The sequence below is a fragment of the Nerophis lumbriciformis genome, linkage group LG01, assembly GCF_033978685.3.
Source record: "Nerophis lumbriciformis linkage group LG01, RoL_Nlum_v2.1, whole genome shotgun sequence".
NCBI classification, from domain to species: Eukaryota; Metazoa; Chordata; class Actinopteri; order Syngnathiformes; family Syngnathidae; genus Nerophis; species Nerophis lumbriciformis.
In genome coordinates this window covers 46,273,457-46,299,255 of record NC_084548.2, presented here as the reverse complement: position 1 = coordinate 46,299,255, position 25,799 = coordinate 46,273,457, and the positions used below count along the sequence as shown (strand labels likewise).

The 25,799-nt window shown below is 41.4% G+C and overlaps 2 protein-coding genes across 3 annotated transcripts; both read right to left on the bottom strand.

Annotated features, from left to right (window-relative positions):
• Window positions 1–1,164: 1,164 nt before the first annotated feature.
• Window positions 1,165–18,436, bottom strand: LOC133622030 (matrix remodeling-associated protein 8-like). 2 transcript variants are annotated; one of them, XM_061984561.1, is made up of 10 exons: window positions 18,165–18,436; window positions 13,602–13,628; window positions 13,207–13,521; window positions 11,667–11,768; window positions 11,146–11,604; window positions 4,037–4,195; window positions 2,454–2,484; window positions 2,299–2,378; window positions 2,052–2,105; window positions 1,165–1,964 (listed from the first exon to the last, which is right to left on the bottom strand). In XM_061984561.1, exons 1-10 carry the CDS (start codon window positions 18,298–18,300, stop codon window positions 1,939–1,941), a joined length of 1,389 nt encoding a protein of 462 aa, XP_061840545.1. In that variant the 5' UTR covers window positions 18,301–18,436; the 3' UTR covers window positions 1,165–1,938. The 2 variants fall into 2 exon arrangements, with proteins under 2 accessions (XP_061840545.1, XP_061840554.1); XM_061984570.1 differs by having other exon boundaries at window positions 18,234–18,436.
• Window positions 18,437–18,500: 64 nt separating this feature from the next.
• Window positions 18,501–20,780, bottom strand: aurkaip1 (aurora kinase A interacting protein 1). Its single transcript, XM_061984583.1, has 4 exons — window positions 20,646–20,780; window positions 20,186–20,291; window positions 19,641–20,107; window positions 18,501–18,867 (listed from the first exon to the last, which is right to left on the bottom strand). Exons 2-4 carry the CDS (start codon window positions 20,235–20,237, stop codon window positions 18,751–18,753), a joined length of 636 nt encoding a protein of 211 aa, XP_061840567.1. The 5' UTR covers window positions 20,238–20,291; window positions 20,646–20,780; the 3' UTR covers window positions 18,501–18,750.
• Between the last annotated feature and the right edge of the window lie 5,019 nt (window positions 20,781–25,799).

Genomic DNA, 25,799 nt, shown 5'->3' with positions numbered 1-25,799 from the left:
GCAGGGAAGCCCAGACTTCCCTCTCCCCAGCCACTTCGTCCAGCTCTTCCCGGGGGATCCCGAGGCGTTCCCAGGCCAGCCGGGAGACATAGTCTTCCCCAACGTGTCCTGGGTCTTCCCCGTGGCCTCCTACCGGTCGGACGTGCCCTAAACACCTCCTTAGGGAGGCGTTCGGGTGGCATCTTCAGTAACACTAGGGTGTTTTGGTGCAAAGTGCACATATGGACACCCTTATGTTTGAACATGGTGTTCGTTATGGACAATCTGTGACGGGCACAAAAGTCAAATAACAAAACACCACTCGGGTTCAGATCTGGGCAGCCATTCTTCCCAATCACGCCTCTCCAGGTTTCACTGTCGTTGCCAACATGAGCGTTAAAGTCCCCCAGTAGAACGAGGGAATCACCCAGGGGAGCACTCTTAAGTACTCCCTCGAGTGAATCCAAAAAGGGTGGGTACGATGAGCTGCTGTTTGGCGCGTAAGCGCAAACCACAGTCAGGACCCGTGCCCCCACCCGAAGGCGGAGGGGAGCTACCCTCTCGTCCACTGGGTTGAACTCCAACGTGCAGGCTCTGAGCCGGGGGGCAATAAGAATTGCCACCCCAGCCCGTCGCCTCTCACTGCCGGCAACGCCAGAGTGGAAGAGAGTCCAGCCCCTCTCGAGAGAATGGTTCCAGAGCCCTTGCTGTGCGCCGAAGTGAGTTCGACTGTATCTAGCCGTAACTTCTCCGCCTCGCGCACTAGCTCAGGCTCCTTCCCCCCCAGCGAGGTGACGTTCCACGTCCCAAGAGTTAGCTTCTGTAGCCGAGGATCGGACTGCCAAGTGCCCTGCCTTCCTTCGGCTGCCGCCCAGCTCACATTTCACCCGACCTCTATGGCCCCTGCTATGGGTGGTGAGCCCATTGGAGGGGGGGCCCACGTTGCCTCTTCGGGCTGTGCCCGGCCGGGCCCCATGGGGACAGGCCCGGCCACCAGGCGCTCGCCATCGTGCCCCACCTCCGGGCCTGGCTCCAGAGGGGGGCCACGGTGACCCGCGTCCGGGCGAGGGAAATCTGGGTCCTTTGTTTTTAATTCTTCATGGAGGTCTCATTTGATGAACAATTTAAAAGTTCAATAATTATTATTTTAAAAATGTTATTTAAAAAATGCAACTCTGATGAGTCTTTACGAGAGTTTTAATTAAAGAACAAAGCAACAGAAGGGCAACAGTGTCAGTGTGCAAGAGAGCAAAAAAGTAGGACACCAATTTTCTAGTGCAGTAATCCAATCAAGATACAACATCTATGTAACTGTGCAGCAAAATATTTTGTAACTAAAGCTCATGCAGTGAATAGATGACTTGGTACAAACAAAAGGTTAACATTACTTACGGGAATATTTTCATCTGAGGCTTTATTTATATTTTTAACTCATACATTTTGTATAAACATGGTCTACACAACTATGAATGTCTTTTGCAGGAAATAAATATCCTCAAAAAAGTGGCAATAAAGTACCATCAAAAACTGTGACAACACCAGATATTCTCTCCCCCATACAGTAAATGAACATGTAAATCACGGTGACATATCTTTTACGAAATACGATACAGCAGAATTTGTGCAACAACAAAAACAACTGAGCTGTGAGCTTCTCTGCCTGCATGCACATTGCAGCTAAATCATGCTGGAAAATGAAATGTGTGTTACGCTTAATAAAAAGATTGATACCTGATATTCAACATAAACTAAAAAAAAAAATCTAATTAAGGCAAATAGTATTTTCATAACTAATAAGAAAAGAATGCAAGTTATAAAGTATAAAAATGAAGGCGAAACAGCTTTGTGCCTTAAGAGTTTCAGCAGAGGGAGCCTTCCTCCTGTCCTCTTTGTTTTCCCTTTTTAGCCCTTCTCTCGTGATGTTTGCTCTGGTCCTGCCAGCAGCTTCTCTAAAGTGTCTCACTTCCACATCTTCCCATCAAAGTCTGCAAAAGGGTTAGAAGAGGAATGTTAAAATGTTTATTTGCTGTGGTTGTGAAGGTGTGCCTGCTTTGTGTTATGTTGCAGCTCACCCATGTTGCAGTCTTTGCTCATGTCTCTCTCTTTCAGGAGGTTGTTTTTGTAATCTGTGCAGCACACAGAAAGAAGTCAAGAGTGTGTGTGTGTGTGTGTGTGTGTGTGTGTGTGTGTGTGTGTGTGTGTGTGTGTGTGTGTGTGTGTGTGTGTGTGTGTGTGTGCGTGCGTGCGTGCGTGTGTGTGTGTAGGAGGAGGAGCAGTTTTATTTCTAAACTGGTTTGTGACAAAGAGAATGCGCTGTACCTGAAATCAGTGGTTCTTGGTTGCGGGTCTTCAGCTCAGTGCAATTTAATGAGCTTTCACCTTCATTTATGACATTTCCCCTGCGCAGAAAATAACATTTTGTTTACAATTGGATGTAATCTGCAGACATTTTCTGTAGAGTTTTAATGTCTTACTCGTCATATCTCCGCGGGTCATATGCCAGGGCTGCAAAAGAACAGTTGAATATATGAATACACTGAATGTTCTACTATATACTAGTACAGTGGTACCTCTACTTAAGAGTGTTTTGAGATAAGAGCTGTCTTTTGGCTAACTGTTATGCTTTATGATGCAAGAGAAAAATTGAGTTAAAAAATTTTTGGTCTGAGTCGCTATTATTAGCTTATAACTAGAGGTCCAGATAATTTTGTTTTCCAAGCATGGTAAGTAAGGAAGTGAGTGTGAAGGGCAGTGCTGAGAAGCAAAAGTGAATGATATTCATTAAATTAAAGAAACGAATCATCAAACCATGACAGAACATGTCGCCAATTTGGCGAAGCAGTTCGAGTGTATGACTGCTAGTCTCCACCGTACTGAAGCAGAATAAGTCCAACACCAGCTAAGGATGTAAAAATAATATCTAAATAGCGGACATTTAGCCATGAAAATATAGAAAAGCTGCTGATGGTGTGTTTGACGGAGAAGCAGCTGGAAGAAGCTACAGAAGTCCATTCTCTTAGGTCGGGGGTCTGCAACCTGCGGCTCTCGAGCCACATGCGGCTCTTTAGTGCTACCCTATTGGCTCCCTGGAGCTTTTTCAAAAATGTATGAAAATATAAAAATATGAAGAAAAACATTTTTTTTTGTTTTAATATGGTTTCTGTAGGAGGACAAACATGACACCTAAATGTTAGAAATCCTACTGTTTATATTAAACATGCTTCACTGATGGGAGTATTTTGGCGAGCGCCGTTTTGTCTTACTTATTTTGGCGGTCCTTGAACTCACCGTAGTTTGTTTACATGTACAACTTTCTCCGATGCTGCCACAGAAAGACGTGTTTTATGCCACTCCGGCTTTGTCTCATTTTGTCCACCAAACGTTTTATACTGTGCGTGAATGCATACAGGTGAGCTTTGTTGATGTTATTGACTTGTGTAGAGTGCTAAATCCACTAGAGGAAGACAGCCTGCAGTTTCCTTTAACTTGGACACACACGTCCACACTTTTGGCCATGCTAAGTCAGTCATTTCCAGGAGTTATCTCACCCTCTGAGAAGTTTTATTAATGTTTTCCATTGTTGTAAAAATGTGTAGAATAAATATTAAATTTCTGTCAACAAAGATTTGCGTCAGCCTGCAACACATAGTCATTTTGATAGTAGGCTAATATAGCTAATGTAGACGCTTACATTATGTGTTGCCTTCATTATAACACTTATATAAGGCTTTCGTTTTTTGTGGCTCCAGACAGAGTTTTATTTTTGTATTTTTGGTCCAATATGGCTCTTTCTACATTTTGGGTTGCTGACCCCTGTCTTAGGTAAATGCTGTACATTATTTCATAAAACTACTGTAGTTGTTTGTAGTACATTCTATTGTATTGTTTTTATACAATATATGTTATCTAAAAGGCATGGTACATGTTAAAATATGCTGTTTTTATTTTTTTCCAATTAATTTCAATGGGAGATGCTGATTTGAGATACAAAGTTTTTCAAGTAAACCAATTAAACTCATAAGTTGAGGTAGTCCTGTATCTATAATAAATACAACACCTCTCTTTTTGCGCCGTCGGGTTACCACGACAATTGCGACAAGGATGAAGGCCAGGAGCAGGAAGGTTGCCAGAAAATAACCCAAATGCTGCACAAAATAGCTTCGGTGCTCAGGGAGGATGACGTTCACTACATGAGGACTCTCCACCTCTTCAATCCCTGTGGAAAAACATGGAAATGTTCAAACTTTGCTAACCCTAAGGGAATAAACACTGGGATTTACCAAATTAAAGACAATTAATGATTTTAAGCTACTGCATTTCAATATTGGGCAATATATGAATAAGAGCACAACACATTTTATTATTGCTTCAAGGCTTGAGCAAGCAGAACGAGCAGCGAGTCAAATGTCAAAAACAATGCCTGTTGCCAGTAATGACTTCCAGACCTGATGTCATGCAGCTGTAATTCAGAAAAACACAGTCTGACTGTAGAAGAGAGAAAAATTGCACAGAGGTGGAAATGCTCTCATGTGGTCTGTCAGCTTTTTTTTTTTACTTCTATATTTCCAATTCATATTTCCAGTTACTTTAGGTGGGTAAACACTTTGATAGATTGTTGTGGGAATAATGTACCGGACAGGGCACGGACAAAGAATTAACATTAGAATTACAATCAGTAAATGTTTAAAGTTCCATCCATCCATCCATCCATCTTCTTCCGCTTATCCGAGGTCGGGTCACGGGGGCAGCAGCCTAAGCAGGGAAGCCCAGACTTCCCTCACCCCAGCCACTTCGTCCCGCTCTTCCTGTGGGACCCCGAGGCGTTCCCAGGCCAGCCGGGAGACATAGTCTTCCCAAGGTGTCGGACGTGCCCTAAACACCTCCCTAGGGAGGCGTTCGGGTGGCATCCTGACCCGATGCCCGAACCACCTCATCTGGCTCCTCTCGATGTGGAGGAGCAGCGGCTTTACTTTGAGCTCCCCCCAGATGGCAGAGCTTCTCACCCTATCTCTAAGGGAGAGACCCGCCACCCGGCGGAGGAAACTCATTTCGGCCGCTTGTACCCGTGATCTTGTCCTTTCGGTCATAACCCAAAGCTCATGACCATAGGTGAGGATGGGAACGTAGATCGACCGGTAAATTGAGAGCTTTGCCTTCCGGCTCAGCTCCTTCTTCACCACAACGGATCGATACAGCGTCCGCATTACTGAAGACGCTGCATGGATCCGCCTGTCGATCTCACGATCCACTCTTCCCTCACTCGTGAACAAGACTCCGAGGTACTTGAACTCCTCCACTTGGGGCAAGATCTCCTCCCCAACCCGGAGATGGCACTCCACCCTTTTCTGGGCGAGAACCATGGACTCGGACTTGGAGGTGCTGATTCTCATCCCAGTCGCTTCACACTCAGCTGCGAACCGATCCAGTGAGAGCTGAAGATCCTGGCCAGATGAAGCCATCAGGACCACATCATCTGCAAAAAGCAGAGACCTAATCCTGCAGCCACCAAACCAGATCCCCTCAACGCCTTGACTGCGCCTAGAAATTCTGTCCATAAAAGTTATGAACAGAATCGGTGACAAAGGGCAGCCTTGGCGGAGTCCAACCCTCACTGGAAACGTGTCCGACTTACTGCCGGCAATGCGGACCAAGTTGAACAGACGAAATAAAACACTTTTGACCTATATGACCCTTGTCCTCAGCCACCTCAAACATGTTGGCTCAAATAGCCTTTAAATTCAAAGGACTCTGGCCAGGAATTGAATCAGTGACTGCGGTTACATGGGCATTTCCAAACGTTTTTGGTCCCCTGCTGTTCAGTTTTCCCTCGGAGGTCAGTTTTCCAATTGTTATGTTTACGGTGTTTACATGCGCCGCGAGAACTAGCGTATGCCGTTTACATGTGAAGTAGGGGTCGAAGCCGACACTCTACTTGACACCTCTGCTGCCAAGGTCAGCAGTCTATTCTCCAATAATTCATCCATTAGGTCGTAATGGACAAAACTGGCAGGATTCCAGCTTCTGGTGTTGTTCTGTTTTGTAGCCTTATAGTATGACGTTTTGAGCGTCTTCCAACGATACTTAACCTGCTCGGTTGTCCGAACATAGCCAGCATCGCGCAAGTCTTCACACACTTTTTAATAAATGTCACCGTTCAATGTGCCTTCTTCCATCCATACGCGCCATCATGTTAAGGCAGACCGTAGTCTCCTCGTCACACCAGTAATGCTGACCTTTGCTCGTCATGCTGTTTGTTTGTATTTCTCCTTCCTTGTTCTCATGTCTCTCCCACCAAGCTTTTGAAGTGTCACTCGACGTAACACCGTAAACGTAATGACGTTCCGTCCGATGTCAGAGTAAAAATGCCTCGGGTGCATACATGCGTGATTAAACGGTTGTGGACAGGCGTACCCCAGCAGTCCAAAACAGTTTATCCGCACATAGGTTGGGGCCCGGAACGGTTGATTTCCAGCGTTTACATGTGCAGTGCAAACCTTTTTCCCGAGGGAAAACTGAACAGCAGGGGACCAAAAACGTTTGGAAATGTGCATGTAACCAGGCCCAGTGCATACCAGGGTAGTCAAACTTATTTTAGATGGGGGGCCACACAGAGAAAATCTACTTCCATGTGGGCCGGACTGGTAAAATCACGGCACGATAACTTAAAAATAAAAACAACTTCAGATTGTTTTCTTTGTTTAAAAATACAACAAGCACATTTTGAAAATGTACAAATCATAATGTTGTTGGCTTTTTTTTTTACACTTACATATTGCTTTTAATAGTATCCTATCTTTATATGTCGTTATTTATATTTTCTGAATAAATTATGTGATGATGTTCATCAGTCAACTCATTGGTGTTAATTTTCAATCCATCAAGATAACAAAATGATATCAAACTCAAATTACAGGATGTAATTTATGTTGTTTGCTCATTTTCCTCGACTGGTGCAGTAACATCAAGTGGTTTATTTTTTTGTAGCATCATCTACAAAGACACAAAGAATTGCTATTGCGACATCTAGTGGACACATTGAAAACAGCGGTTTCTTTCATTTAAAAATTTCGGCTCATTTTTAACTATTCCCGCGGGCCTGTGGGCCGTACGTTTGACACCCTTGGTGTATACCATTACATCATCATGGGGGAAAATAATAAAAGACCTCGCAAACTTTGACACTGAAAATTGGGACCATGGCCCTCCATTTAACCCCAGTTATTTTAGTCATTCTGTGTAAAGTTAAAGTACCAATGATTGTCACACACACACAAGGTGTGGCGAAGATATTCTCTGCATTTGATTCGTCACCCATGATCACCCCCTGTGAGGTGAGGGGAGCAGTGAGCAGCAGCGGTGGCCATGCCCGGGAATAATTTTTGGTGATTTAACCCCAATTCCAACCCTTGATGCTGAGTGTCAAGCAGGGAGGTAATGGGTCCCATTTTTATAGTCTTTAGTATGACTCGGCCGAGGTTTGAACTCACAACCTACCGATCTCAGGGCGGACACTCTAACCACTAGGCCACTGAGTAGGTGGCCTAGTTAAATCATTAATATGATTCTTGTTGTGTTTTTATTTCCCTGCCTTCTCTTGTGTTGTGATGTGTTTCCGCAGCTCATTAGTCTCCAGCGAGGGGCGGACACTAAGGCACACCTGCAACCTATTTCCACCGAGGACTATTTAAGCTCACCTCCCACAGCTGGCTCTTGTCGGTTAATTTATCCTGCACCTTCCACGTGCACGTGCCTGCTTCGCCTCGTCAGTCCTGGTATGTTGTAGTGATGGGTTGATGAGGCGTCATGAAGCGTTTCAACACATTGCAAAACTGTATTGATACTGTGTCGATACTGTGTCACTAAATACTGACATCTGCTGGACAATAAAAATCCCTACAGGCAACCTATGGACCGACTCAACTGACACTGATTTTATGACCTAGTACAGTGGTTCTCAAATGGGGGTACGCGTACCCCTGGGGGTACTTGAAGGTATGCCAAGGGGTACGTGAGATTTTTTTTAAATATTCTAAAAATAGCAACAATTCAAAAATCATTTATAAATATATTTATTGAATAATACTTAAACAAAATATGAATGTAAGTTCATAAACTCAGTGAAGCACAAGCTCAGGTTTGTCACTAAAATGTCTGTCAAAAAGAACTGTGAAAAGAAATGCAACAATGCAATATTCAGTGTTGACAGCTAGATTGTTTGTGGACATGTTCCATAAATATTGATGTTAAAGATTTTTTTTTTTGTGAAGAAATGTTTAGAATTAAGTTCATGAATCCAGATGGAGCTCTAATACAATCCCCAAAGAGGGCACTTTAAGTTGATGATTACTTCTATGTGTAGAAATCTTTATTTATAATTGAATCACTTGTTTATTTTTCAACAAGTTTTTAGTTATTTTTATATCTTTTTTTCCAAATAGTTCAAGAAAGACCACTACAAATGAGCAATATGTTTGCACTGTTATACAATTTAATAAATCAGAAACTGATGACATAGTGCTGTATTTTACTTCTTTATCTTTTTTTTTTTCCAAACAAAAATGCTTTGCTCTGATTAGGGGGTACTAGAATTTAAAAAAAATTCACAGGGGGTACATTGCTGAAAAAAGGTTGAGAACCACTGACCTAGTATATACAATAATATAAACCAAGTCATTGTATTTCATTTAGGATTATTTCATAACTTCATTTAAATAAAAATATATTTTTTGTCTTTTTTAGATACAGTCAATAAATAATGTGAACTTGTATCATAACATGGAAATCTAAGAGAACGTGTTGTGAATGAGGATGCTTGTGGACCTGGAATTTTTTTTTTTTTTTACACATTTTTTTTTTTTTTTTAAAAACAGTTTTTCCAACGTATTCAATTTTAGACGCTTTCTCTTCTTAGTTATTATTTCTCCGGCTGTAGAAAAGACCCTTTCACAGGGCACAGAGGAGGCGTCAGTGCGACACAGTTCGCGTATCGGTCACGTGACCAAAACAGCTCATGATCGGTCACGTGACTTTCTAAAAGCGGTACGCGCACCGACACAGGGTTTCGCTCTATGAGCTCGACGCATGCGCCGATGCATCGGTGTTGCCGGACCCATCACTAGTGTGCACTTTTGCCCCATCGCTTTTTGTTACACTTTTTGGACTCATTAAATGTATTCCCTTTTTGTTATTCAAACTTGCCTCTCGTCTCTGCATCCCGGGGTCACCCCCTTGACCAGTTCCTAACAATTCTGGCTTTGCAATTGACCAGACGCGTACAAAGTGCGGCCCGGGGAATGGCTCTCAGCAAGTTTTCTAACCGCCCGCTGAACTTTTGAAAAATACTTTTACCACGAAACACATAAAAAGTGGAATACAAAAAAAAATAGGTGTAAATTAAGTAACAAATAAAAGTTAAAATGTATATGCTAAAAACTAGAAATGCACAATTATAAATTTTTTCAAGCTAATAATTATTTATTATTTTCTAAATGTACATGTATCTAATTTCTGCACACATTTATTAGCAGCTGGCTTTGAGGCAACTTCTTTAGCAGCAGGCATCTTTGTAGGCTTTCAAAACACCTTCGTAGCAATGATGGCTTTTGAGGGGGCTGATAAGGTTTGATGTGTTGAGGCACAATGTTTTTCCCCTTCTCACAAAATCTTTGCAGAACATTTAGTGCAAATATTACACAAAAATGTATTCTGCTGAAACAGTGAAGAAGTTTCACATGATCAATGCCACATTTGTTTATGGTGCACACAGGGGAAGTTTACAACACTAGAAAAGGAGCGCTTGATTTGCTCACTCTTACACACCTACAGCACAATACAGGTAAACTTCATCATTGGAGGTTTTTTTTTTAAGTTATCAGATGTATTGGTATGATGTTATAATTATCTATCTGATATTTATCATGCACCCCTAATAAAAAACAAAGTTGAGATACAGGCTGTATAATCTCCATATTATATTGTCTTTAAAAATCATGAAAATCATCATTGGTCCTGCATCCTTTGAGTTTTCAGTGTGCGGCCCTCCGTGGCAAAGGTTTGGACACCTCTGCTATTGAAAAATTACAAAACTAGTAAACATGAAAAATGTTACCTTTACAAATAAAATGAGGAACCCCTCAAGGGGGAAAAACTTCCTCCCATGTGGTATCTTGACAAGTAATTATCCCCTGTCACTGATTCATTTATGTAATATATGAAACTGAAAACTTCCATTGTCCAAGGTCTTAGTCTCCTGAGAACAATTTTGCAGTAGGATATTTCCATAATCGTGACAGCTAGGACATGTGTGTATGTGTTAACAGATATTTCACATATGCTCCTCCAAAACCACCATGTGTTTTTTTTTTCCAGAGGGAGAGAAGCATCATTTGCAAGTCAATGATGCGAAAGAGAAAAGTCTTAATTTATTTCTGACAGTTCGCTGATTAACTGCAGGATTCTATTCATTTATGTCATAGTCATGAATGTGCTAAAAGGCGGCGCTCTCGGATGATTTCTGTACAAACACATGAAACAAGACTGAATCTAATGTGTATTTAAAAGCAGCAGGAAAGAACAACATTAAACCTCATAAGCTAACAGGCCATAAATAGTTGAATGTTTCTTTAAAGGGTGAGGAGGATCTACAGTCTGCAAAACTACCTCCCCCACCCCTTACATGACACAGCTAGTCCAGATGTGGAACAGATGTGACAAACTTCCGCTGACTGCTGGTAAACACACCTCCACCCAAGGCTGATACACATCAGCTGAGAAAATAGCCAAGGTCCGGGAGGCAGATAACAAATTAAATGCAAGAAACAGACAAGTCCCCACATGTGCTTGGAATGTTTGGGAAATTGGGTCAAATGCAATCTTTTCCGAGATATGAACCTCCACTCCCGACATTACTGGCGCCTACTTCTCAGCTTAGTGCTGCTCAAATGTCTCCAGCTGGATAAAAAAAGTCAGCAAGGAAAGTGAGCTCTTTTTTTTTTTTTTTAAGATATTCACTGAAAACTGAGTTTCCACAAGCTTTTTTTCCTGAAATAAATTGGCTTAAGGCGAGACCTTATTTAACTGCAATTGCAAGTGCAGCTGTACTCTCCCTGGAGAGAATTTAGCATTCCTTGTGTCAGGGCAAAAAAACCTAAGTTTCATTTTGCTTACTTGGTTCAGGGTCATCATTGTGGAAGGTTGTTTGTGTCGTGGTGGGCACTGATGGAAGTGAAGGTCCCACAGAGAGTCTAAAAATGCGTCTCTCATGCAGGCCGCAGTAGTGGTGATGCAGGTTGCAGGAGTACAGGCCTTTATCCACTGGATTTAAGTTGGAAATTGACAGGGAAAAGTCTCCGACTGTGAAGGCATCTTCAGCCACGCTCATCTTCTCAGCGAAGAGCGGCCCGTAATCCCGCCGCTCTCCAGAAGCGTAGAGGTCCACCAGGCGGTTAGCCCTATCGGGACGCACACCTGGCGACTGGAAGTCCCAGTGGGCCACCTGCTGTTGGTCCTCCTGGACACCATCTCTCCATAGGGGCCGGCGGTTGACGCATGGTAACACCACAGATGTGCCCATCAAAACCACGAAAATGGTTTTCTCTCCATCCCAGTAGCGCTTCTCTTTGTGAGCTACAAAGAAGGAGTTGTTGTTTAAAGTTATATTACAACTAGTGGAAGAAGACAAGTCTCACCTAACTTAGTCACGTTGAGCTGGATCTGAACCGACTGTTGAACTTGGCAGTAATGATGGTGCAGATTACACGTGTAAACTCCTCTGTCACTTTGTATCACATCTGGAACAGATATAAATATCAGACATAAAGTGATGACACGGCAGCACAGTGGTCTACTTTATGTGTCAGTCCTGAGAATAACACGTTGGCGTCCTTGTGATTCTGAACATAAGCCACAAGTGTCAAACTCAAGGCCCGTCAGCCACATTAGGCCCGCCACATCATTTTATGTGGCCCGCGAAAGCCTGGAAATATTGTTTGTCAACAAGGCACTTCATCTTTCCTGCTAAAGGTATATCAATTTTAAAAGAAAACATTTTTACTGCAAGCTGCAACAGTTCTTATTAACTCATAAAATGCAACAAACTATTCCAGTAATTGTTTTGTCAGTGAAACCCTATTGGAAATAAATTATACAGTACATGAACTTTACTACTATCTATTCAAAAGCCCTTTGTTTTGTTCAAAAGACCATTGGTAAACAATGATAATAGGCAATTGTGTCATAAATGTTTATGGTTTACTAGCAGCCCTCTGAGGGCAGCCGTAACTGTGATGTGATAAATTTGACCATGGACATAATTTCTGGGGCGCATGTACCCTGCACTTTTTCCAAAGGCAGTTTTGTCCCCTGCACTTTTTTAATGTCCAAAAATAATGTAACGCTATTCATTGGAGACAAATCACACACTTGTGCCAGGTGGAAAACCGTCGCTCAGACACAAGCGTGTCCCTTCAAACCGCCCAAAAGCTCATTGATTGGCTTTCTGGGGCTACCTTCTTGCCAACATGACACTAATTGACAGCATGCGGCAGCTGACCAATCAGCAGTCAGATGTGAGATAAGAGCAAGCCGCAATCCTTCACAAGAGAGTGATAAAGGTGATTGAAAAACGGTTGCGGTGTTGTTGTTAAAACTGGTGAGTAAGATCACCAATGTTTGAAACCAGTTTTTGTAATATTACGAATGTAGTTTTCAGAAGATTATATCGGACCATGAAGAGAGCAGGTTACAGGGGTGGACCGTTCAACGAGAGGGTCTTTCTTTACTCTACGCGCCACCCTCGACACGTGAGACACAGTTGAGAAACTGACTTTATATGAAATTTAATCACAGCTGGCAGCAATTTTCAAATTAGAACTGGTGGTTAGACTGCGCAATCATAAAGTGTAGAGCATGAGTACGTAGATTTAACTCCCGTCTGTCAAAAAAACCTTTACGCTAGTTGTTTTCTTTATTGTTATTTTGCACTAAAATAGTTTGTTTATCATGTATTCCTAATAATCCAAAATATGCATCGAAATAAATTTAGATTTAGTCAAATAGTATTGAAATCAAATAAAAAAGAGAGAAAAAAAGTATGGATGGAATCCTTCAAGCCACTCCACCTGTACCCAATTGTGTCACCTCTGAAATCCAAATTCCGGCCCTGAGTTTGACGCCCCTGACATAAGCCTTACAACACGGATGCTAACAGTGAGACGAGTGATGTCTTACTGTTGATGACGAGGGAGAAGTTGCCATCTTTGAATGCAGATTCTGGAATGGAAACACGGCCCTTGTTGAAGTTGTTGTAGACCCTAAGTCGGGCTCCAGGGGACATATCCAGGACTCGTTCTACTGAGTATTTAGGAGTATAGTGCATCAAGTCCCAGTGCACCACCCTCTGACGGTCCTTCAGTCTGTCGCGGATCCAAACCATGCGAGGGCTGTGACAAGGGAGCACGGCCTTACTTCCTGCAGGGAGCGTGATGTTCTTGGCTTCAACCACCACACCCAGTCTGTTGTTGCTGCCGCTGCTCTGACCCCATGCTGGTGCAATAAACAAACACATGGACTCAGAAGGCACCAATAATTACGAACATGCACTGTCTGTCAAATATTTGCTTTACCTCCTGGCAGGAAGAACACAGCAAGAACTGAAACAGACCAAAAAAAAGACTGATGAGGGCTGCATAAGTTAGTTTTAGCATAGGTTTGCTCCATATTCTACACACATCAACAAGTTAACAAAAATCACATTTATGATTCAATCCCCTTGTTTGATTTGGATACAAAAAAAGTTCCACTCAGTAAAACATGACGTCAATAACTCTCTTCAAATATATTTTTCTATTTATGATGCCTTCCTGTTGCACACACTGTTTACTATAAAAGTGCATTTTCCCACATTGCTATTTTCCCTTGTGTTTACTGAGACGGCTGGCAGGGATGCACACAAAAGCTGTATTCATTCTGGCTGCTCTTGGCTTGTCGCAGTGCTGTGATCCTGAGGGGATGAAGAAGTTGACTGTAGCCCTAATGGCTGCTGTCATCTGGAGGCGGTGTGTTTTATTACCTCTATCTGCCAAGAGGTGAAAGCCACACCTTAATCTTTGTTCTGTCAACGGTACATTTGAATGTACTGAATGTGCAGAGTCTTTTTTATCGCTGTACCGTAAAAACAAACAAAAAAAGCTATCCTTGAGTTTGATATTCATAAAAGAGGATTTAGTTGTGTACATTATATTAAAGAGCAGGAAATAAGTCTGTCTAGAAAAACAAGCATAGGTACAGTCAATATTTTCATGTAGCATTAAAACCTAAAGCAGTGGTCTTCAATGATTTTCTGGCCAAACACACCCCAAAATGACAAAGAGACAGAGTGGGGACCGACCCCTACTTATAGTGTGTATCCTGTATACAACTGTGTTTTAAATGAAAATAGTCCTAACAGTACCTTACTATTGTGCGATAAGATATTCAAATAATACAGTAAAGTGCGGCTGATAGCTGGCTGACAACTAGGCCAGCTAGTGCTAATTGGTCAATGGCAACTCGGGTCGTTATCGCAAGATGCCAACTAAAGCCCTAATCGCTAGCCGCCTTAAATTCTAACATGATAACATAACTATTCATGTTCATATTCACTGCCATTTCTAAACTAGAATACGGGAATTATATTTTTTTAACAGTCTACTCAATCAAAAATGTCACAATGCCATAACCAACCCCCTGTTGAAGACCTCTGACCTAAAGCCAATATTGCAAACAATGACATTGTACTGTAATGAACTTGTTTGTGAGTTTGGCCTCGATTTAAAGACTACAGAGGAACCACATGAAAACATGTTAAAGTTGATATTTCACTTTTCTTTAATGTTAAGCAGCAAAGCATGCAGTGGTTTTAGAAGCATGCAGGATAATAACACTTCAGCACAGGCCCTGGCAGCACAGAAGAAACGTCATGCTGGAAAACTGTGGTTTTATTTTTTAACGAAGGAGCAGAAACTTTCCTGCAGAAGAAGTTTAAACAAAGCATCCCAGCCCTCTCTAATTTGCCCTTCAATTCCTACAGACCCACCCAAGGTGGAACTCACAAGTCTGCCTTAACACAGTAAAGACAATGTGATAATCATTAATAAGAAACATTTGCCAAATGAATCATAACATGTTTGTTTTCACTGCGACAATCTGGAACTGCAGAAATCGGGTAAACATCAGCCCCATTGTGGTGATAGGAGACGTGTGAGTCAAATATAGAAGAATGCCTCTGCTCTGCAAAATGTGTGTGATTCATGCATGCCATGGTTGTGTCACACATTTACTCAGCCACATCAAGATTGAGAATAAACCTGGGCAGTTGGAGATTTGGCAATGCGGTATGTACAGGTGAAGGGTCAACATAGATGTTTTCAGGTAGAGACAGTCAGGATTTATAGGATTTGTTTTTATGTAGCAAACCTTTTTTCCTACATCTCAACTAATGGGTTGGAACTTAAAAGTCTGGCTGGGTTGCATATTGCTAGTCGAAAAAAGGCATTTAATTATTTCATCTACAATACAGTTTCTGACTTGGTTTTATTTTCATTTTGAAATACAAACGTTATGATCTAGATCTCAACATCTACAGTAAACCCTTGTTTATTGCTGGTTCTTGGCCTAATCAGGGTAAATGAATTTTCGCGAAGTAGGAATCATTCATTATAAATAAATATTTTTCATAGTTACCTTCTAAATGTGTTCTTTTTTTACATTTCAGAGCCCTCTAGACATGAAATAACACCCATATATAGTCCCATTTGCACTCCTTTTACCCAATCTAGTAATGCTACCTGAGGTGGAGCCAATCAGTGGCCATGATAATGAACAGCATGCTCTGATTGGTTTGGTCTCATTGAGTTGCCAATACTACTGTCTATGTTAAGCTCATTAAGCTATTTCTATGCTCAACAATGCTTAATTTAGTCCATAAATATGTAAACTATGCTTTAAAAAAACTGTTCAGAGTGTGAAGCTGCAAACGATGTGGCGAGGGACACCAGAACTGGGCAATTATTTTGACTCGTGGGGCCAGATTTAGAGAAAAATACGTGTCAGGGTACATCTATTTTTAGGAACACTCATACAAAACATCACAATAATGTCTGATTGAATGCTAAAAACTTTATGACAGACCACCTTAAAAAACAGAATGGCATTTTAAATTTTTTTACTGAATGAGACACCCAGAAGGTACATGAAAATAAAGAATGTGTGATTTAGAATATTAACTATGAACAATGAAACACTGAATATTGACAACATACGAACGTCACACCCCCCTCTCGATCGACATATTTTACACTCAAGCAAAATGCAACAAACAAAGCTAAATATGAACGCGAAGGGTAAAAAAAAAACCCACCTACGATCTTATACATCACTAAGCTTTAGAACTTTCTTGTAAAAATCTCCTTCCGCGTCAGTCCCTGACACCAGCACTTCAGGCTGGCCGCTCTGGAAACACTCTGTGGAAACGCTCCCCACCCACACTGCTTGGTGCCTCGTCTGAGCTGCTGTGACTTAGATGACCATAGTAACTCATTAGATTACCATAGTAACTAATTAGATGACCATAGTAACTAGTATATCATGCAAAAGCGCAGATTCCAACCATTGAAATACTTTGTATAGTTCAAGACTTACGGTTATTTGAAAACATCACCGCAAATCATAATGGCAGCCACAGTTTCGATCTTAAAGCTCTAAAAAAATTTATTTGGGAATGTCTGGCAGGCCAGATTGAAAAGCTTAACGGGCCGCTTGTGGCCCCCAGGCCTTAATTTGCCCAGGTCTGGACTACACTATAAAAGTTCAGTAGCTAGTTGAGAACAAAGGTACATTTTACCTTATGATCCAATAATAAGACTGTGCAAGTCTGAAAGTTTACGTATACTTAATAGAAATGATCATTGTAATTCAAATAGTGTCAAGATGACTGCATGCCTCGTTTATCCATTTTCTACTGCTTGTCCCTCTTAGCCTATCGTTTATATATTTTTATTTTCCAGAAAAGCCTACAAATGCTTTATTTATTGGAACTTTGAAGAAATGTTGGCAAAGAAAATCAAAGTGTTTACAGTAATCCAAACAGCACATTCTGATCCCACATCCCTGAAGGTGTTATTTTAAAAGGCACCTCTCGAGGTGAAACACTCATTAGTGACACAGCTATAATGAGGGTTTGCTTGAATGTGCTGACTCCTCTGTTCAGACCACCGTTAACAAGAACCACATTGGCAAAAAAAAAATAAAAAAATCCCATACTAACCCTGAAAAATTTCCCCAGGCCGAGACAAGTCATGCTACGGTAAATATGCAGTTCTATTTAAAGTTCATATCCATTGTCCCCTTGTTGGTTTTTCAACATCCATCAGGGGACAAAGGCTGACGTTTTAGTAATTACAGTAAATTTGTTGTTGTTCTGGCCATTTTTTATGTGACTCCATTACACATGATTTACACTTGTGTTTTTTTTTTTAATGATAAATTGAAAATGTCAAAGTTCAATTATTTCACCTGTGTACGATACACTGGCAATTGTTTCACATTACCACAAGGCTAAACAGGTTTTTTTTGTTTTACTTTTTCCCCCCCTCAAATCTGTGAAATTCAGCCCCACAAAAGATTTTATTTATGTGGCATTAATTATTTTCTATTAATGCCACACTTTTCAATTAGTATACATTTGCACTGACTAGTTATTTAGTCATTTAAACATGTGACATTATCTGATCAAAATGCATTTAAAAGGGTCAACATTAATATATATATATATATATATATATATATATATATATATCCAAAGTGATTTTAAGACTTAACATTTATGTCCTGTTAGCTTTGAAGATAATTAAAATGGAATGCCCCCAGAGGGTTAAAAGCAACTGCAATGTTGAACAATAAATAAGCATGGCATTGATATATCATGGATTGTGTTGACAAGGCTATTTTTTAATGTGATTGACAATAATAAAAATGCAGAATACAAAGATGTGCCTAAAAGGCTGTAAGTGAACAGGTTTGGTGATTAAAAACAGTTTATAGTACACTTTAAAATGCATCTGCTCCATAGTGCGAATCAACAGACCTCGATGCAATCATAGCCAGACAAAATGGTGAGTGGTTGAATTAAAAGCTAGAAAGTATCTTACCAGGAAGAAGAGCCATGTTTATGTGCATGTCCAACAGTGCAGAAGTGAACAAATGGCACAACCAAGTACCTTCTTTCTTCTGTTGTCGTCCTCTTGCACGTCTGGATCCTGCAGACGCTCCGCCTCCGTAGACCATGAAATCCAACACTGGCCAACTTTGCAACTGAACAGAAAAAAAGGTTCCTGACAACAAACTCTTTAAAATCTGTGGAAAACTATAAACTGAAGCATCAGCACAATTATCGGTTCAAATGTATTTTAAAAGTGTTTGTTTGTTGCTTCACAAAAAAAACGTGATTTATTTGACAATCAACACACACACACACACACACAGACTTTCAAATATGCCAACATTTTTATTTGTTTTAAGATGACTAAAAATGGCTAGACTGCCTAATGAGGGAATTGTGGTCATAACGGTTTCTCCCCGTTTTGTTTTTGGCGCTGTTAAATGCTGCCACCTGCAGTATTGTCACGGAACTACAGCAGCAACATCATACTAAATGCAACTGGAGTATTGACTGCAGGACAGAAATCATGGCGCGCAATGTTGTCCAGTGTGCAAATATGTTATATGGCATGAATTTCAGTCTTTTTTGTTCCCGTATTGATTGATAAAGATGTTGGGTAAGCGCCATCCTTCTTGAGGCTTCTTCAGTCCAGCCCTCCTCCAGATTCTCTTTAGGTCCTCCTCAAAACGCTTCTGTAGAAAGCAAATGTCACAATGTGTTGATAAGTAATAGTCACAGTAAGCTGTATCATATCCATCCATCCATTTTCTACTGCTTGTCCCTTTCGGGGTCGCTGGAGCCTATCTCAGCTGCATTCGGGTGGTAGGCGGGATACACCCTGGACAAGTCGCCACCTCATCGCAGGCCCAACACAGATAGACAGACAACATTCACACTCACATTCACACACTAAGACCAATTTAGAATTGCCAATCAACCTATCCCCAGGTGCATGTCTTTGAGAGGTTGGAGGAAGCCGGAGTACCCAGAGGGAACCCACGCAGTCACGGGCAGAACATCCAAACTCCACACAGAAAGGGATCGAACCCAGGACCTTCATATTGTGAGGCACATGCACCGTTTGTCCCTTTCGAGGTCGCGGGGGGTGCTGGAGCCTATCTCAGCTGCATTCGGGCAGTAGGCGGGGTACACCCTGGACAAGTCGACACCTCATCGCAGGGCCAACACAGATAGACAGACAAGATTCACACACAAGGGCCAATTTAGTGTTGCCAATCAACCTATCCCCAGGTGCATGTCTTTGGAGGTGGGAGGAAGCTGTAGTACCCGGATGGAACCCACAAAGTCACAGGGAGAACATGCACACGCCACACAGAAAGACCCCCGGCTCGGGATCGAACCCAGGACCTTCATATTGTGAGGCACATGCACTAACCCCTGTGCTGCCCAGCTGTATCATAATAGCAAAAAAACACATTGGAAGTTTAATGAAAACAACACATACTTGCTTTTTCTTCCCTCTGATATCCCGCACTCTCCTCCTCAGAAACTTAGTACGTTGTAGCAGCTTCTTGTATTTGTGACGGTTAATTTTGCGTCGTCGGATCTCCAGCACATTCTTGCATCTGAGAGGAGTCACCCCACTGTCTCCATCCTCAAGGACGGGAAAGGACATGGGTGGAAGCACCTTCTCCTCCAGCGGGTCCACATGCTCTCGCTGGTGCGGAGGAGACTCCGGCAGGGAAGGAAGAGTGTAGCGCAGCGAGAGCCAGCTCTCCAGGGGGCTCACTGACAGTTTGCGTGGCACAAGCGCGTCTTCAAGCTCTGGCTCTAGTTGGACCCATCGAGGCGGAGATCTGTTGTCAGCAGCCATTGAGTAGTGTCGCGGTTTTTCATTCCGTCTCGAATTGTACGCCAACACTGCTGGCTGCACAGAGTCAGTGAGAATGTCTCCACGGGCCTTAAGTTCACCTGGTTATAAAGAAATGACCACATATGTAAAATAAACAGGAGACTGTGTTTAAGTAGGATAAATGAGTTTATATTTACAAGTTGCCCTGTGTAGGAGACGAAGACGAGGGAGGAGTTTTGAAGTAAACATAGTTGTAGATCATCCGCATGGAGTCATCAGGAATGAGCTGCCAACATCCAGATCCTGTGGAGTGTTATTAAATATGCATATTGAACGAACACAGCTGAACATAGTTGTGACGTTTGGTAGCGTCACACTGAAAAATAGAGGAATTGGATAATATGAAAAAAAATATGGCAGTCATGTCGTTGTGAAACGCCTAACGTAGTCGAGCAACATAATTCACATTTGACTTTAGATCTGCAATATTATCTGGAGTGTAGAGTGAATCTTATGGGTGTTGCTAATGCTAGTAAGTAGCAATGCAGCCGCCTTTTTTAAAATAACACAATGAATGACCCAGGAAATTGAGGGTGTTCGACAAATCAACACCATGAATCAAATGATGTAACATACTGTACAATAAGGTTACTTTACCAAAAAGGTTACGGTGACCGAGAAGATTTTGTCTTCAATGTGACACTGCTGTGGACACTGCACGCACACGACTTCCGCTATGTGTAACACAAATTGAAGTTTTTTCCGGTTTCCCTAACGTGACGAAGGTTCCTTCCCACAACGTAAACAAGTGTTTAGTAATACGCTTGTTAAAGTATTTTATTCTTATTTAATTAACTCAGTGTTAAATACAAATAATTGATACATCAACAAAATAAACCATGAATGAAAAGGAGAAAAAAAATACATATAAACGTATATCTCCCCCAGTCGCACAAATACAGCTATTCAACTAAAAGGACTAAGGCCATATTTATATTTTATAACATAGAACAACAATATAAACAAAACATCAGCTTATTCAAAGTCATATATTTTCATCATCATGATTTCAATTAAAAAAAGGAGATCTACAGAGTTTTTTCCCACTGCTAAGTGTGTTCTATAAACTAACACTTGTGATTGAAATGCATATAATCCATTGTCACAGTTTTAAATCTATATTTTAAAAAAACTCAGCTCCTTTTATAACAGGAACTTTGCTGTGGATTTTGCTTCCATGTTCCTGAAGTATAAAAAATTGTTTCTGATCGTGAGTTGAAGAAACAAGCTGTTGACCTTATACCAAGCTACAACTTTTCGATCGATTTTCATTAGGTTTACTTTATTAACAATTTAAAACATGCGCATTTTATACACTAAATATACACTTTTGAGGAAAATAACTGGGAATCATTTTCAGTGATTCAACCCCCAATTCCAATCCCTGATGCCGAGTGCCAAGCAGGGAGGTAATGGGTCCCATTTTTATAGTCTTTGGTATGACCCGGCCGGGGTTTGAACTCACAACTTACCGACCTCAGGGCAGACACTCTCACCACTAGGCCACTGAATAGGTGTTTATTGAATTCCTAAGCGTATTTCTGAAAAGAGAAAAGAGGCTGAAAAGAAGAGTGAACCGTGGCGACCACGGATAGCTACAATCAACCGATCATGTGTGACGTGCTATGCACAACTCTCTGTTTGTTTGGATCATTTCATCCATTCATCTATTTTCCGGCGGAAGGCGGAGTGCACCCTGGACAAGTCAGCCAACACAGATAGACAACATTCACACACTAGGGTCAATTTAGTTCTGCCAATCAAACTATCTCCAGGTGTGTGTCTTTGGAGGTGGGAGGAAGTCAGAATACCCGGAGGGAACCCATGCAGTCACGGGGAGAACATGCAAACTCCACACAGAAAGACCCCAAGTCAGGGGATCGAAACCCAGGACATTCTTATTGTGAGGCCTCAGCACTAACCCAATGCTGCCTTTCATTTCAGATAATTAGGAACATTTTGTAAGTAAAACTGAATCTAAAATAAATGACAACCCCTCTTTGTATTAAGTTGATGTGCATGGTAGAATCACTTTAATAGCAGTTGTATTGATAATGGATACTGCTCACTTATCTCATCCGTACTGTGGCCTCCACATAGTTTTGTTAACTAAACTGAAGCGACATGAGAACAACATTCTCCCAATCCTGCCATACAGTCACAGTATGCTAAAATGACCTTAGATTGGTTATCAGTGATTATCCAGGGTGTCAAACTTAGGTCGGATAATTTCTGCTTGTGCATGACTCTTGCCTTGACAACCCCATGTCCACTGCGATTATACAAATAAACACAAACATCACAAACAAACCGGTCATTCTGTAGCTTTCTCGACTCTAATCATTTTGAAAGTCCTTAGTTCACCACGTATGAAACATCTCAGAAGATGTTGGTGTCTCCACTCCACTCAGACTTGTCGATCTGGTACGGCTCCTCACACCCAATTGCAGCTGTTTTCTACTTATAACAACAAAGAGACTTTTTTAATCATTTGTTTATTGAAATTTTTGGACATACGGTTAACAGAAATACAATACATTACAAATCAAATGTTCTTTTTCTACCACGCCCCAAAATACTCAGTGGAAAAAATTTAAGCAAACATTGATACAAAGCCACAGACAACTGTACTTCCGAATGGCCTCAACCCGGTGCAACAATACACAAAAGTCAACAAAAGGCTTATCAATCAACCACAATTCAACCATGTTTCAATTGGGGCCAAACTGGAGATCAGTCTCTTTCACGTATTTTAGGAAACCAACCCATATGTCCCGAAACTCCACGGATCAACCATTCAATGTCAGCCTAATCTTCTCCAGTTTGAGAAAATAAAGAACATCTTTAATCCAGCGAGTGTGGCAAGGAGGCCCTGTTGCCTTCCAATTTAACACAATGAGTATTTGAGCCAGTATATGAATGCTACAAGACTCTTTTTCAGTTTGCTAAAAAAGATGACAGAGGCACCATCCCAAATAGTCCGCTTAGAAGAGTCGGATCAATCTTTTTGCCAATTACCAAAGACAAAGTATGAAAAATTTCAGTCTTAATAGCTGCACAGGGATGGACAAAGCCAAAACACATGTATTAATTTAGCTGGAGACTGTTGACACCGATCACATAATACCGATATTCTGTTATACATCTTAGCCAATCGGACCTTAGTATAATAAGTACGATGTATTAGCTTGCATTGGATGAGGCTGTGTCTTGCACAAATCGAAGACTTATGAACTCTACTTAAAACCTCTGACAAGCTCTCCTTGGATAAGGTCACCATGGTTTACCATGAATTGATTAATGTGGACAAGTTTGTAAACGATAAGTTGAAAAACTTATTTGGCTGTTACCATTTAGCAGTGTTGGGTTAGTTACTGAAAACCAGTAACTAGTTACAGTTACTAGTTACTTTATTTCAAAAGTAACTCAGTTACTAACTCAGTTACTTACACCAAAAAGTAATGCGTTACTGTGAAAAGTAACTATTTAGTTACTTATTTTTTTCTCCTTTTTTTTAAGGCTCCCATTAATGCCCTTTTAGCCTTCGTTTCAGTACTGTTATTGCACTGGAGAATAATACAATGTGTTGATCAACTTGACATGCATTTGCATCACTGAACTCTGCTAAGCAATGTGGTCTACATACAACACACAGAGACAAAGATATGTTTCAAAGGGACAATTTATTTCAGGCCACAACAAATTGACAAAACTATTTGAAATAGCTGCAACATAACATACATAAGTAACAAACCGCATAATAACAACATAGCTGTAAAGCTGACTTCACCCAAGGAAGGCACACATGACATACACAAAGCCTAATCAGGCATTTTTTTTCTCTCAAGGAATTGTGAAATAAAATCATGTATTCAGGAGATCAACACTGTAGTGAAGCCCAGAAGACTCTACACATTTCCCCAGTTTTAGTTTAGAGAAAATGAAAGATTGGCCTGGCCCACTAGCATCCCTCTTTATGTTTGTGAACTTTATAGTCTATACATTTAGAGTGATGTGATAATCAAACACTCTAGAAGTCTAGAATGAAATAGTATATAAGAGAATTGACAGTGTGTACCTTCAATGATGAGCAGAGGCAGAGTTTGGAGTGTTTTCTTTAGCTCGCTTTCCATGTTTATGTACTCACTGTCCAGGTACTTGGAACATGTTTTCTGTGCCATTTGTTGTTTGACGCCGGTATCATGCTATTTAGCTGCCAGAAAACGGGTGACTCCACTGTAGAAATAGCCTGCATGTCTTCTAGCACATACGCTGCAATGGCTCTATCAATGTTGTCCTGGCTAGCATTGCCTCTGTTAAAATCCTTAGGTGGAGGTGAAGTGGCATCGGAGTCTGTGTCTCTCTTTACTAGCTTCGTCAAAGCATGTTGCTTATGTGGCGTGGCGAAGTTGGGAGAGTGGCCGTGCCAGCAATCTGAGGGTTACTGGTTCAATCCCCACCTTCTACCATCCTAGTCACGTCCGTTGTGTCCTTGAGCAAGACACTTCAACCTTGCTCCTGATGAGTCCTGGTTAGTGCCTTGCATGGCAGCTCCCGCCATCAGTGTGTGAATGTGTGTGTGAATGGGTGAATGTGGAAATAGTGTCAAAGCGCTTTGAGTTCCTGAAAAAGGTAGAAAAGCTATACAAGTATAACCCATTTACATTTATGTAGCTGTTTCAGCAGATTTGAATTGCTGTTTTGGGCAGTATTCCCGGGTGCGGTCACTGTTGCTACTCACTGCTCCCCTCACCTCCCAGGGGGTGATCAAGGGTGATGGGTCAAATGCAGAGAATAATTTCACCACACCTAGTGTGTGTGTGACAATCATTGTCACTTTAACTTTAAGTAGATGGGATCTTTGATCCAAGACACAACTTACATTTAACTAAAATGTTATTTTCTTTGTGCTCGACAAAAGAAAAGTAGTGACAATGTATCCATGTTAAGAACCTCGACTTCTGGCTTCGCCATGATGTCTTTTTAGTTGTTATGAGAGTAGCGTGTGTGTGTGTGTGTGTGTGTGTGGCCCTTTAAGAAATGACAGCATGTGAGGTGAGTGACGTCAGTGAGTGAGTGGGCGACAGAGGTGAGGGAGCGCAACAGTGGATGCGTGCAGGTGCTCTAGCTTGGTGGATGGCTACGTGCAAGACACCAATAAAGTCACAAAATTGCAACAAACCGCCGGCCTCGTCATTCACCCTCGAGTCTGGAGCTGTAAAGACCCACTGCCGGGTAAAGTGAAGGGTGTTAGCCCCGAAGTACATAGGCCCTGGAGGAACGCGTCTCCCCTGCGCTCCGCTCCTCGGTCGAGGAAAGCACGCCTTTTCTTTTCCTTGTGAGACAGAAGGACGACACTTCTTCTGTTTCTAGCCGATACTACATTAAAAAATAACGTAAAATAACGCAGTAACGCATCATGTAGTAACGGTAACTGAGTTACTGGATATAAAAAAATAACGCGTTAGATTACTAGTTACCGCCGAAACTAACGGCGTTACAGTAACGCGTTAGTCCCAACACTGCCATTTAGTGGTCAATTGTACGGAATGTGTACTGTATTGTGCGATCAACTAATAAAAGTTTAAATCAATTAATCAATCAAGTCACTCCTATGTCTCCCTCCCAAAGAGACTTAATCAAATTTAAAGACACAGGGTGTAAAAGAAAAATTTGGTTATAAATATGTGTAATTGATCCTTTTAAGGTTGGATGCTGTGTTAGAAATACATCTAAAATTGTATCAGTCTG

Coding starts and splice junctions, on each gene's coding strand:
- LOC133622030 (XM_061984561.1), bottom strand. CDS start 18,300: ATGGTCTACGGAGGCGGAGCGTCTGCAGGATCCAGACGTGCAAGAGGA. Junction 2,379..2,453: donor GACCCGCGGAGATATGACGA/GTAAGACATTAA, acceptor TTTTCTGCGCAG/GGGAAATGTCATAAATGAAG. Junction 1,965..2,051: donor GAGCAAAGACTGCAACATGG/GTGAGCTGCAAC, acceptor ACCCTTTTGCAG/ACTTTGATGGGAAGATGTGG.
- aurkaip1 (XM_061984583.1), bottom strand. CDS start 20,237: ATGTTTACTTCAAAACTCCTCCCTCGTCTTCGTCTCCTACACAGGGCA. Junction 20,108..20,185: donor TCTCCTACACAGGGCAACTT/GTAAATATAAAC, acceptor CTTTATAACCAG/GTGAACTTAAGGCCCGTGGA. Junction 18,868..19,640: donor TCAGAGGGAAGAAAAAGCAA/GTATGTGTTGTT, acceptor TGCTTTCTACAG/AAGCGTTTTGAGGAGGACCT.